The 14,558-nt window shown below is 38.6% G+C and overlaps 1 protein-coding gene across 1 annotated transcript in view; it reads left to right on the top strand.

The window, feature by feature from the left end:
• Nucleotides 1-14,558, top strand: part of SLC6A2 (solute carrier family 6 member 2) — a 74,685-nt gene that overhangs the window by 29,774 nt on the left and 30,353 nt on the right. Inside the window, exons 5-6 of the mRNA XM_064459367.1 lie at nucleotides 12,147-12,285; nucleotides 13,100-13,234. Coding sequence (XP_064315437.1) covers nucleotides 12,147-12,285; nucleotides 13,100-13,234 — 274 coding nt within the window. The remainder of the gene's footprint in view (nucleotides 1-12,146; nucleotides 12,286-13,099; nucleotides 13,235-14,558) is intronic.

Below are 14,558 nucleotides of genomic sequence, written 5' to 3'. Positions count from 1 at the left end.
TTTTCTGTTATCGCATCATGCTTGGGGTATGATTTTGAATTTGTAGCAGGTGAGGTAGTGGTAGAATCTATTCACAATGTTTTGATTTAGTTCCACTGACCTGAGGAACAGCTCAAGTTGTGATTCTGCCTGTACACTGAAACTTGAAATATTAGGGTTCTTTCCTTACCGTGAAATAGATTGGAGGTGCAGTTTTTAGAAGGTAAGAATAAAAAGGGAATTTGACATTTCATTATGCTTTGATCCCAAATTTTGGGGCAGTAATTAAGTCCCTAGGCCCTGTACTTATTAGCAACTAGATCATATTGCAAAAGTGACAAGAATAACCACTCAAATAACACAATCTATAACATCTGCTTCCCCAGCTGTAAAAACAGGGATTCACAAGGGACACTGTGTTCACTTATCCAGTATTTGGATTAGCTCATCAAATCCAGCTGTAAAGCTCAGGTGTTGACCCAAACTTGTGCAAAGTTTTAGTGTATTCCAATTCAACCTAATAACGACAGCCCAATTCAGAAAGCAGTGCTTCTTCTGTTATACCAAATAACCCATCTCATTCCCGTGTTCTTTTTATAACAGGGAGAGACAAATCTTCTCATTGTAAAGTTTCATATTATATGCAACAGGGTCAGGAAATAGAAGTGAAGATGTAGTGTTAAATGTGCATCAGTATAAGAAGTTTACAACATGACGCACCACTTCTGGATGCAGTATATTGTTAAGTAATAGTTCAAGTAAGGGTCTTGACTGGCCACACTCCCTCTGAAAACCCCCTCAAGTAAAGGCTGAATATTCCTTTAAGAATATTGGGTGTCCTTACACCATAGTGCACTACTGCTTGAATGACTGCTGAACTTGACCCAAGTGTTTGTGTAGGCATCACACCTAATTCATCCTGGTGGATTGCCATTAGTCATTTTTAATCAACAAATCTTTGCCAGGGGAGACTACATTTCCTGACAGAATAGTTTGTGTCAGGTCAGTCTATTCCTTACAGCCAGAAATCCTAAATTATCACTTGGATAGCTAATTAATCCTTCCTCGATAATACTGTGGATGAGTAAGAGTTTTTAAGTAACAGCATCATGAAGACACCAGTTTCCAAATCCTATGATCATGTTTACTTTCTTAAGGTTTTACTGCTGCCCAGTGTTGCCAGATATTAGCAATAACAGAAACAATTACTTTTTGGGCAATAGATTTAATATGGCAGATTTCAGATTTTGACTTTTGACCAGCTATATAGAAAACAAACAAATAGAGCAGCCACTTTTATACCAGAGGGTAATCAAACTATGCCACTCAAAATTCAGTGGAATACCTATGGAATCCCAGCCCCTGCACCAACATAGGGTATAATAATTAGCTTTATTAAAGCAGGCACTGAAAACCGCAATAGTACTGGTGGCCACTGTAAAAATATCATAGAAAGGGTGTGATTTTGTTAGTGGAGGTTAAAATAAGTTCCATTTTTCTCCTCAGTACTACCAAAGCATACAGGACACCATCCAATATGGAGTATTTGGGGTCATGTTTTCAACCACAGTAACCAGGATAGCAAGAACTTGCTGCTGTGTATTAGTGGGATACACTGCAGCTTATGGAAAACTTGTTAAGGATGCTAAATGCCCAAGCACCTAAGCCAGCTTCAAGACTACATGGTACAGCTTGAACTTGGTTCTCTAGGTTGTATATTTACATCAAGAACATATGCAAACTTGTTCCTTCTGGTGGGCAGGCTGAACTGGAAGCAGGGAGACCAGAAACACCAAACATCTATTTTGCAGTTGGAAAATGACTGAAAAGAGGTACTTCCAAAAACAGGCCACAAGCAGAAAGCTGCTATGTTTACCCTTAAGAGAAACACACATTTCTCCTCTTTGGGACTTGACTCCTTCACCCAAAGCTGGCCTGACCATGAATTTAGAGCAGATTATTTCCTAAAACCATACAGCTGCCAGAGCTGACTGTATCTCTACCAGCACAGGAATAAACTGTAGGAAGAGGTCAGGAGTACTCTGATGTGGCAGTTCACCTAATACTTCAAGAAAGGCACCTCTAAGTTCAACAGAAGTATGCTGATTCTCACCACTTACATTGAGTGAGAGAAGGGAAAACTTGCTTAGAATCTAGGCCAAATCTTTCAGCTGTCCAGTGTTCGGTGGGGAGGGAAAGCAGGGAGAAACATCTAAGCCTCAGACATGGAAGATATCGCTTCAAATTGCAATTTCCAAGCGAAGGCAGTGAAAGGCAGACTTTGACAAACATATTTGGCTTTTGTTTTCAAGCCTTAAGAGCTGGGCAATAATTCAGGTTGAAGTGGTTCTACACTTAGGCTTTCTAGAATATTTAATTTCACTAAGTCTAGTTTCAGTCATTCAGGCTTAATTCAGGCCAAGGTGCCACTGACATCAGCAGGACAGTTGCTTACAACAGGAATACAGGATGGAATGGGACCTCTACAATATCTCATTAGAGATGGTTAAAATAAGTTAGAAACTATTTGTACACTGCAAACTTAGCAAAGCAAGCACTCCAAAATCTGATAACAACCAGTGCCTTTCTGCTAGTAACAGTCAGTCATAAGAGTAATCCAGTTAGGAATATAATGTCAATTCCACATTTCTTTGGAGACACACATTACTTTAGTGGCTTCCCTCTTCAGTGGTTTGGAATTAAAGACACAAAATGCAAAGGACCTTCTATCCTTTTAATGTATATTAAAATAATTCATTATAAACATTTTTTTGGAAGAACACAAGTGCATCACTGAAAAAGAAGTTCCCCTATCTACCCATATCACTCCTGTTTAAATACTTTATCTGAGTTCAGGCACACTTTATATTTGTTCTCTCCATTCTTTTGTCCGGGAAAAGTTTGTTACCGTTGTGCTTTCGTTTATGATGACAATTTAAAAATACCAGTTTGGAAGAATAAAAGCACTGTTCTTTTCATGAGGTACTGTGCCTGTAAAAAAACATCAACATTAACATGGCAGGAACAAATCCTGGCAATTTTTTAAACAAAACAGTCAAATTGTCAACAACTGTATTGAGCTATGGCTATTTTCTTCTGATAGTACTTTTTCTCAGGACTATAATCCATTCTTTCTGTGTAAGAAATAAGATATTTTTTTGCAGGGAAATTTTCATGCCAGGTTCAGTAAAGGAAATTCACAGAATTCACAAGTCTGCCCAGATGTCAGTAATTGCAGTAAGCTACCTAGGAACAAGGAATAAAGACAATGTTCAGACATGGAAGTCTATGTCTAATTTATGAACATAAATTTATAAGGAGTATGTGAACAAAGAATACCCTGAAAAACCCTCACCCTATACAACAAAGATAACTTTTATAGACCAACAGGTTTGTGCTTTGGGGTATGGGTCTTCACAGGCAATACCACCACAGACCAAAGGGTCCACATAGTTCGGCAGCACATCAGCTGGTGTGATCAACACTATGTGCTCCAAAGGAAGATGCAGGAACCTATCCCCGTAAAACGATTGCGAAGCAACCTCACCCACAAGAGAGCAAACATCGTTTCAAAAGTAAGCATAAGCAATTCTGCTTGTAAATGCTTATAAGAACTGAATCAGGCAAGAACTAATGAGAGTGGATAGCCTTATATCCTGCTGATCAGATCTGGTAGGAAAAGATTCTAAGCTCATGCTAAACAAAATCAGCAGATGTCAATGATATATCACTTCCCTGGACAGCAAATCTCCACTGAATATATCTGAAGCTTCTTTAAGAGGTTTCTTCATGCAACATTCATACCTTATAAACTAATTTGAGAGTTTGTAAGCAACAAGAAATTAAGCAACTTACTCTTTTGCATCTTAATTGAAAGAAAAGTTGTCAAATGTTTCTGACAGGTTTGAAGTTGAGTAGCAGTCATCTGTTTACCTTCATAGAGATCACACAATCAAAGACTAACAGTAATTCTACCCCGGTTCTGTACCTTCACCCCTAGAAAATCCCCTGAATGTAACACAAGAACTCCTCCGATTTTAGTGGGCTTAGAATCAGGTACATTATTAAATACTTTATGTGGGAAATTTATGGCCACATTCCTGAAATAGCAATAAGCAAGCTGCTTTAGAAATCGATTCTATATTAACTGCACAGGCGTATCTACAAAGTGTTCGGGTGCATTGTTTACATATCCATAGTCTGAGACTAACGTATTTGCATCCCTAGACATTATATATTTACCTTTTGACTGTGTTGACTTTTTGGTCTCGGCTAAGTAATTCAATCTTTCTCTTTTTGACTCAATGCACAGAAATTTCTGGTACAAGTATTTATGTGCATAAAATAAAGACAGCTATTACACAAATATTTTTAATGTGCAGCTTTGAAATTTAGTTTTCACATATGTTTACATCTTCACATTTGTTGACCATTTATTTACACACAAAGACAAGAAATTAAATGCAAGTACAGTGGAAGTAAACCGATATAAGTGCATACACATGTTCTTAGGCTTTGGACAGCATCGTGGAAATTATTCCTAAACCACAACACACCGTTGTGTAGCAAGTCCAGAAGTCTGGAAGAAAGGCCACTTTGCCAACTTAAATTTGCAGCGGGTGATTATGAGATATTGCAAATGTCAAGAGTTTCATATTACGCTGCACACAAGCCAAACAATTGGCTTGTTTTGTACTAACTTGTAGGAGGAATTCTAACTGCTTATGCTTACATACAGAATCCTATAGTGGTAGTAGGCTCTGAGCAATAATTACAGCAGCTGAGGTCAGTGCTGCAGCACCCCCCCATATTACCTTGCATTTCAAATCCTAGCAAGCAGAAGCAGAGCCTTTCTCTGTGGAACATCTCCACCTGCACATATTGCTCAAGGCAAAGCCCATAAAGGTGTTGCACATATCTAAACACCCATTCATTTGTATTCACCTCTTTCTCATCAAATGTCCTCTATGACACTGTACTGACATAGTATCACCACTAGTGTTTTATGTGTTGCTTCCTATAGGTGAAGTGTTTGCTCATCCAAAACTCTCACATCGAAGCATTAATTCACGAAAAGCTTACAAACTTAACCTCACTGTGTAAAGGACTCGGCATTACAACCGATGTCAGACCATAAAGTGAGCATTAATTTGTTTGAATATGTCAGTGGTCCTCAGTTTGTGGCGCATGGGCCTATTCCTGTTGTTGGCTTTCTTCTGGCAACTGTGTGTCTTCCCATGCAACTGTTCTGAAATCAGTTAAGATTCATCTCAACAGCTTATTTGGAGAGTCTAGGGCTCTTCTTTCATGAAGCTCCTGTCTAGGGCAGTGCACGGCCCACTGAGAATGCTGACTGAAGCACCATTTAACCTGCTGACTAAGGACTGGGCCAGATGGGAGCACAAGTGCTCAAACTGTTTTGCCATGTATCCTCAAACAATAAACTTTTTTTTCAGGAGTTTATATTCATTAGATCTCCAGAGGGGTTAAATTCAAGTATTTCCATTCTCTCTGCAAATCTCAATATAATGGGTTTAAAGCAGATTTTGAAAATCTCGTTTTTCAGAGTGCTTTGCAGACTTCAGTGTGCTGAAGTGTGGCACAAATGGCAAGGGAGATCGGAATTATTAAGCTAATGAGAGAATTAAGCTGGGTAAAGACTTAAGTGAGTTAAAATAAATGTTCTCAATGAATGAAGAGTTTAGTCCTAGCAGCCACATATAATTTCAGGATTATCATGATTCAAAAAAAAAAGAAAAACAAAAAGACAAAAAACCCTCCAATTCATTTGGTACAAATAATAAATATGCCAACCAGGGTGCCACTGATAATTATCCTGTGATTCCCAAGATGTAGCTTTAAGCCCATTACATAGCTCCGTTCTCCAACACAAGAGGGAGCTGAAATATCTTGAGAATCAAAAGACCACGACAACAAAGGTGTTGGCAAAAGACAATGCAGTATCCAACAGAGCTGGAGCGACTAGGTCCAGCTGAACCCAAGGTGGCTGCTGCAGAGCCCCCGGCATGCCTGGGAAGCGTGCCCAGCGGTCCAGGGCGAGGGAGAGGTATGCAGTGCGCCTGTAGCACCGCACATCAGATGGCTCGGCACCACCCTCCTGTGTTCTTGGCTGTAGGAGCACTCTCCTGGAGCCAGGCTATCCTTCCGCATTGCACAGCTGCCATACCCAGAGCTCTTTACAGAGCACCCAGAGGCACACAAGCAGCTCAGAGAGCAGCTGTATATGTGGCAGAGCTGAGTCTGCGCCAGGCTAACCCTGTTGCACTTTGCTGACTTCATGTGGAGCCACTCTGCCATCTCTGCATTGCACCCCTAGCCCCAGAACTACAGTGAGGAGACACTGGTGTTCAGTCTGCAAGGAGCCAGCTCAAGTCTGCAGGGTTTGTACCACAAGCTCCGCCCCACACTGCTGTGGATATTCACCTTGTAGGTGCAAAGTGCTGCGGAAACAGTACAGCTGAATTTAAGCAGTGCTGTACCTGATGTGAAAATACCTGGAGAGACCGGCAAACTCTGTGTAAAAAGAACTCCATCCACAGCTGCTTAAAGCCGATAACCTAACCTTCCATGGATAAAAGAACCAACTGGATTGTATTCTCTGAAGGAAACTGGCAGCAATGACAACTGAACTATGGCTGCCCAAATATATAACACAAGAGATGCATGTAGGAGAGCTTTCTAATTAAGTACAATTATCATGCTTCAAATTGCCTTCTAAATCAAGTATGTAATTTAATTTCTATAGATTGCACACTGTATACACTGTCAGTCCTTTTAGCATCTTCAATCTACAATTTGCATTAAATTTTAAATCATAAAAAACTATTCTAACTACCAGAATAGGGAACAGAGCTCAGGAGGCCAGGTCTATATCTATTTATATCTTCACCAATCTGCTGATACTTACTCTATGCAAGCCATTTGGGTGTGATCTTGTAGAAGTACTAACCTTCAGAAGTACTTGGAAGTTCTTAGAAGTACTTCAGTTTTTAGAAGTACTTAATATGTTAACTAACAAATGTATTTGTTAGTTGACATACTAATTTGCTGATAAGTTGACATTTTTGCAATCCGAACAAATCTGATATGACATATCTAAAAATTGTTTAGATGAATGACACCCTTCTCTTGATCATATCAGACTTACACAAATAACTTCTGCCTTTAATAAAAAGAGAAGGAATGAGCCTATAGAGCTGTGTAATCATATTTGGATTGAAACCTAAAATTAAAATTGCTTTAGGGTTGGAAAAACAAGGCCTACTCCAAAACTTTTTAACTTGATCTGCTTGTACAAAACTTCTAAATTTCCAAAATACAACCATGTAAATCTCCCTAGCAATGAATAATACAAAAGGCTCCATAGAAGGTCCTCAGAAAGAACCAGTCTGACAAAAACGTCTAGGAGAACTGTACACCTAAACCTCTTTCCTCCTCTTTTCTGGCTATGGATTAAATGTTTTGGAGTGAACAAAATACAGAGTGATTTTCAGATCATGACCCTTGGCATTTCTTTGTCCTTTGGTTTTGTTCCCTGTTTATAGTCAAATACTCACCACTTCCATAGAGTATGATCTGAATTGCTCAGGGTGGAGACAAAGCAAAGGTTTATAATAATCCTTGTTTCATAGATGGGAACACAGAGAAGAATTTAGTGGTTCCAACATTTCCTATTATCAGAATGATCACTGGATCCTTCATTTACTGAGTCCCACTGAGCAGCTTCCCTCCTGCTTCCTCAATAATTTATCTTTAGTAGGGTTTCTTTGTGAATACCAAACAGCTGGGCTTCCTGTTAGCTCTTTGCAATCTGACACCAAATCAAAGAGGACCCAAGTGCTGCACAAAGACAAAACAGAAGACAGTGGTACCAGCAAACAAATTGCTGTTTGCTGATTTCAATGGAGGTGAACTACTTCCCATTAGCTGAATGCAGTGGGGAAGTAAGGCAAGAACTGGTGCCAGGGTTATTGGGTAACTAGGGGAATCTTCCCACAGAGAGCACAGGGGAGGAGAGGACCAGAAGTCGTCTCCCAAAGAGAGAAACCAGAATCTCTTAATGCAGCTTCAATCTGAAATTCCTTCACATTCCTGCTCCTCTCGCAGGAACTCTTGGGACCCATATTTACAGTGAGGTACAGTCACAAAGTCATTGCAAATGTAATTTACACTCCCTTACATGGAAAGCGGTCCTAGCATAAATCAGGCTCCTTTTCACAAATCCCTGATAAAAAAAAAAAATAATAATTTCTTACCTCTAGCACATGTTCTTTGATTCTTAGTGCTGTACTAACTAAATATTGCTAGAACGCTGAGTAGAAAGCTTAAACAATTTATTAGCACCACTTGTATTTTGATCAGCGTAATATAATAGATCCCTGTTCTACTTTGTCAGCTCCATCTGTTAGTGTTTATTCTCAATGTTTCCCCCATAACATTTTCTTATCTTTTTCGCACGTATTTCTCATCTACTTTCATTCTTCTCTCAATAACAACACTCTGCAGGGAAAATACTAATTCTAATTGTCATACTGCCTCTGATTTTTCCTTTCTCTTTGACTCAGAGTTGTGAATTATGAGAGTTTATTTTGTTAGCAGAATTGGACAAACTTCACTATACTTATAAAACAAGGATCACTTTCAGAAGCTTTTACTTAAGAGATTCTCCATGGCTTTAGACATAATTTAAAGAAGTTGACAGACAACAGAAGGTGACACTAGTTGGTTCTGTATCTCCTCTGGTTCCCTGGCTTAGGGGTTTAAGAAAGATGAGTTTATGCCATTTTGTACATATCTCTATAGCATTGGAAAATGGGACAATCCTGGAGTTAGTGAAGGCAACCTCAATTCAGGAATGGATGCTGGCCACACTGTATTATTCTGCTGTAGTACCAAAAGGCTGAAAATTCAGATGTTTGACCTCAAAGCTTCCTGAATGGGGAATCTTGCAGTATCTCTTCACATTTTCCTCCTTGTGGCCAGTATAAGGGTAATGACTGAGTATCATATAAAGGAGCCAGTCAGGGATTTATGACTCAACCTGCCTTAACAGAGACAGGCTAAAAACAGCCTCAGCTCCTCCTGAAATAAGTAATCCTTGATGTGAAACAAGAATATCTGTGGCATAATTGAGCTAACTGGATTTTCTATAGCATCACTGATGTATGCTAACTTGGATGAATATGATGAATGCAAAGTTGTTTTCATATTTGTCCTTCTCCAAAAATGACTGTTTTTCAAAGAACATTACAGAGCTATGGCCTTCAAACCAAGAAGGTTTAGTCTATCTAATACTTTGGCTGCTGCTTCTCTCCTCCATTTCTTCAGTTGTCAGCACATGTTAACCTAAATAGCAGTCTAGCACTAGATATGCATACTTAATGAATGGTACCTCTGGAACAGAAATGTAGCTTCTAATAGGTAAACATTCACAAACTACTTGCCAACAACTCTCAGAAAGGGCATCTTTCAGAAAGCTTCTGTGACTTATCTTCAAAGGTCACAAAGGAAAACAAAAAAAGAGGAAAAGAAAGCAAACCCCACCAGAATTACAGCTCAGAAACAGCAGCTGTAACAAAGATTTCCTCGCTTAGCTGCCCAGTTACACAGCTGTTTTGACTGGTTAAAAAAGTATTTTTCTCCTCCTATTTTATGATCCCTAACCCTGATTAAGGGAGCAGAACTCTTGGAATGGACATTCTCCTGAAAATCCTGGGAATCCCACATTTGAAATGGCGGTTTTGGCAAGCGTTCCAAACATTAAGACACATTGCTAGCTACTTCTTGGAAAGCAAACACACAAGGAAGCAGGCTTCTTTACAAATCCAGATGAATATCTGGGCAAGAAGAATAAAAAGTTATATGGGCACAAAGAACGTAAGATCAGATTCAATTTTTCTGAGTAGACATCTACACATCATAATCCAAAAGGCTTTACAACATCCAGCCCTGACAGCGATAGCAGTGTAAGTGTGATAGCACGGATTGCCGAACCCCTCCCAGGATTCTGGACAAACTTTCTGACCAGAAGCCTGTGGTGCTTTCGCTGTGTGCTTGATACCACTGCCCAAGCTGGTAAGTTTAGAATGGAATCAGGCATCCCTGCCCAGAATTCACTTACACCTGGGGATCCTCTGGCAAATTATGCTTTATTAGCAGAAATACAAGTAGCTTTCACTCACACTCTAAGCAAAAGTTGAATGAGACCTACTTACTTATTTACATTTAATTAAAGAGGGTAGGTTTTTAGATACCAAGAAGCCTACCTCTATGTTTTACTGTTTCCACAGGTAACAGCTATATTGTTACATAGCTATATTGGTGTATAATGAGTTAAATGCATAAGTTTCTAAATAGGAACATTCTCGAATATATGCCACAAACACATGGTCACTACCCTTTTGATGCCTCACTTGCCTTACAGTGCAACAGGAACAGATCAGCTGCTTAATTTAGGAGGATGCTTTCTACAAGTAGCTTTTATCCAGCCTGGGATAAATCACAGGAACCATCCAAAAATACAGCATTTCTTATAAACATGAGAAATTACAGAAACAGAACTATTATAATTCTTAGTTGATCATATCTTGATGCTTTAGGAATCAAAAGCGAATTATATGCAACTCTTTCATATTACTAGATGGGTCATTCTTAATGGGCCTTAATTTTCCCAGCATCTTTCCACAGTTTAAGCACCTCAGAGACATTTTTCTGTTTTCCCCATTTAAGTTGACACAGGTTTGTCCTGTCCTGGAACTTATTCAACTATCTCACACATCTCTGACTTGATAAGACAAGTGCTTCAGTTAATTCTGAAAAACCATCTATCTGCTAAGATATTGTATGCAGACAGCCAGTAAGGCTGGAATTATACTCCTCAGGATTTAGTCTCTACATGTCTGCAGTCATGCAGGGCAAATCACTCAGTACTTCAGTTTCTCTGAAAAGTAGTTATCATCATAAAACTCATTAAGGTCCTCCAGTGAAATGGGCTTCTTTGATTTAATTTGTTTGTACTATCATGGTACTAAGAAAAGACAATAGAGATCAGCTTTCTATTTTCCCCAAAAAGTGCATAGCAAATAACAGGTGATAGAGAAAGAGGAGGAGACAAGGAAGGTCATGACCATTTTATCTGGATGCGTGCTGAAACACTAAGAAATTGAATCCCTGAGCCAGCATCCTGTAGATCAGAACCAGGGGTTAGCTCTGCAATTCTCCTCTCTTGCAGGGCTCCAGCCCCAATGCCATTCCTCTTTGCAATTGCAGCTTTCAGTAAAGCAAAATATTTCTGCATTTTTTAGGTTTGAAGAAGCAGCAAGAGACACTTCAATAGCATAGAACTGTGTTAAAGCAAGGGAGATCCACTACAAAATCTCTCCCATATCCCTGTGCCTGTTGCATACAAAGTGTTTTGACAACTCTAATTGTAGCTTTTCTCCATTTCAATCCATTTTATTACTTAGATCTCAAAAGAACTAGCGTGCCCTGGTAAGCAACAAAATTTCCTCTGCTACCATGCCACTAGCTCAGTGAACAACACAGAGCACTATATCCAATTTAAATTTACCAACTGTTGCTCTTCCTATCCAACCACGTTTTTGAAGCCTCACAATAGCTTATTCAAAAAGAAATTGAAAGTAACTTTGGAACTGCCCAAGTTGCAGGAAGCCAGCTGTTTACTTATCTAGAATCACAAAATAATTTAGGTGGAAAGAGATCTCTGAAGGCCATCTAATACAACTCCTTACCCAAAGCAAGGCTAACTTCAAAAGTAAATCAGTCTGCTCAAGACCTTTACTGGCCAAGTTTTAAAAATCTCCAAGGATGGCAATTCTCTGGGGATCTGTTCAGTATTCAAGCAAGAATCAACAAATGACTGCCAAAATCCCCAAACACTTCCACTGAAGGAAAGAAGAGAGTGCTGTCATTATGGCACTATGGCACTGATGGGCCAGTGAGAACATAAAGTTACTGTGGGAAGAAGAACAATACATGGCTTCGTGAAACAGATTTCACTGTTAGCGATGTCAGTAGGGCAGCTACTATTGCAGTGCAGCATCCATTTCTGTTGCCCACAGGATGAGATATGTAAAACCCTTTTTCCCCCAGTGACTCTGCTTTGTTTCTGTGTATCTGGTATGTAGGCGAGGAGTTCTGCACCTGCATGAAAGCCGTGGAATCCATGATCTTGGCTTGCCTCGCTGGCAACTTTCCCTCTGCCTCTTGGTGGTGGTAATCATTCTTTTCTTTAGTCTGTGGAAAGGCGTGAAGACTTCAGGAAAGGTAGAGCTAATATTGTCCTTCTATCTCAACTATGTTCTTTGTCTCCTTTGAGAAGCCTCCTAATTTTAGAAAGCAGGAGACTAAATCACTGCTTCTGAGGGATCTTTGGGGACCAAACCATGCAAGAGGCTTTCATATATGTACAGTGGAAATACACAATCCAGATTCAGCCTTTATTTTATTGACAAGTTTTGCTTGTGTGATGTTCCAACTGGAAATTTTATTAGCATATTATTTTCAATTCAACATTAGTGGTCTCATCCAGAAAATATTTTGAAAGACTTTAATTTGTCTTTAATGTGCCTCCTATTCTTAGCCAAATGTACTGATGTTTCAATGGTTTAAGATACTTTGGGTTTATGATATAAAATGCCATAAAAGAAGGAATATCTGATGAAAGCAATTTGAAATTACTCTTTGGCATCCCTCAGAAAACACCTCAACAGAAATTCTCGGGTTGGATACATCTGAGATGTTTTTGTACACGTTCATGAAAGAATCACCTAACATCAGGCAATGACTGTACTTGTTTACTTAACAAATATATAGCTGAACAGTTAATCAGCATTCTAACACACACTAGTGAGGTATAAGCACTCCAAGCCTTCTATTTGTCAAAACTGCCTCCTACTGGTATCTGTAAACATACATAAAGACTCATGATACGTAAAAGCATTTTCCCCCAAGGGGTCCTAAAGAGAGCTTCTCCATCAAGCTGAATGGACAAAACCAAGAAAGCGCCAGCTATATTTTTCACGCATTCTTCAGTCTTCTATAACAGCTGATTAACCTTTGGGATCTCTGCTATCTGCAGGTTGTTTGGATAACAGCCACTTTGCCTTATGTTGTATTATTTGTCTTGTTAATACATGGAATAACCCTGCCTGGTGCATACAATGGAATAAATGCATACCTGCACATAGATTTCAGAAGGCTGAAAGAAGCCACGGTAAGTGTACTCTTCTGCTCTCATTCCCTTGTTATTATTAAGTCTGTTGCCCCTGTTATTAAAACTGAAAATATTAGAGCTAATTTCTCAACTCATATAGCCACACTTCTGCTTTTGCATAAGCACTAGTCCACTGTCCCTGATAGTCTAACTTTCCAACACTCTCCATAACAGGATTATCTCAGCCTGAACCCAAATTGTACTGATTGAAAAATAATTATAATCATAATCTATTATAGATAATCATAGATAATTATATATTATAATTATATATTATATATTTATATATAAAAGAATATATAATATATAAGAATATATAATATATAAGAATAAATATATCCATATATGATAATTTGTTATTATTATTACTATTATTATCGTCATCATTGTAAAAAAAACAACAAAAACCCTGTACGTGGGCATTTTCAGGTGTGTCAGTCAATTCAAGTCCATGCTTTGACTGTGAGCTCTGTAAACTGTGGTATCCTTTAAACATGAACACTGAGTTATACAAAAATTTAATTCTCAAGAGACTAAGAATGCCGTCAAGAAAAAAATTTTGCTTTTTGAAACACTAGGTTAAACATTAGCCTGGTAAACAAAGATCCTGGCCTATGGAAACCTTGCTAAACATACTAAGTCAGGACTAACTCACCTAATCACGGTCCTTCATACAAATGAGATCTTCAATAATATGAAGTTCTTACCTTACTATTGAAAGTAATGTACGTTTCCCTGTATCATTTAACAACACTACAAGACATTGTCATTAAATACATCCAAAGCAACTCAAATTGTGGACTACCTTGGAACTAAGAGTTATTTCATCCATTGTAAAGCAATGTCTATGAGTATAGTCACTAACTCGTGAAATCACCAGTATTTCAGACCTATGAAGACAATGATCTGGTGACTACAAATTGATCTTACCACTGTGCTATTCTAAAAATATCATAAATCATTTATAAGACAGTGTTATCTCTGTGGATGGGTCACAAGGCCATTCAAATGGTTACAAAACTGAAAAGCAAGGACCTAGTTCTACTAGAAGGAAATGAATGGTCTTGAAAATGTGAAGCTTTCAGAGATGTCCATAGTCTGTACATAGTTGCACAGTACGTTTCCTATGCATCCTATATTGATTTTTCCTGCATAATTAAAAAGGCAGACAAAGATCTTGTATTCTAATATAGACCTATTTTATATACTTTTAGCAAAACAATCCTTCCTTGGTTTTGTAATACTAAATTTGGAAACTGGATAACAACAGAAGTTATCACCAGACCCCAGACCCCATCTCACTCCATTTTGGAGCAGTCAAACT

This window comes from Phalacrocorax carbo, chromosome 8 (genome assembly GCF_963921805.1).
Source record: "Phalacrocorax carbo chromosome 8, bPhaCar2.1, whole genome shotgun sequence".
Lineage (NCBI taxonomy): Eukaryota > Metazoa > Chordata > Aves > Suliformes > Phalacrocoracidae > Phalacrocorax > Phalacrocorax carbo.
The sequence above is the reverse complement of the archived record's forward strand: the minus strand, read 5'-3'. Positions and strand labels throughout refer to the sequence as shown.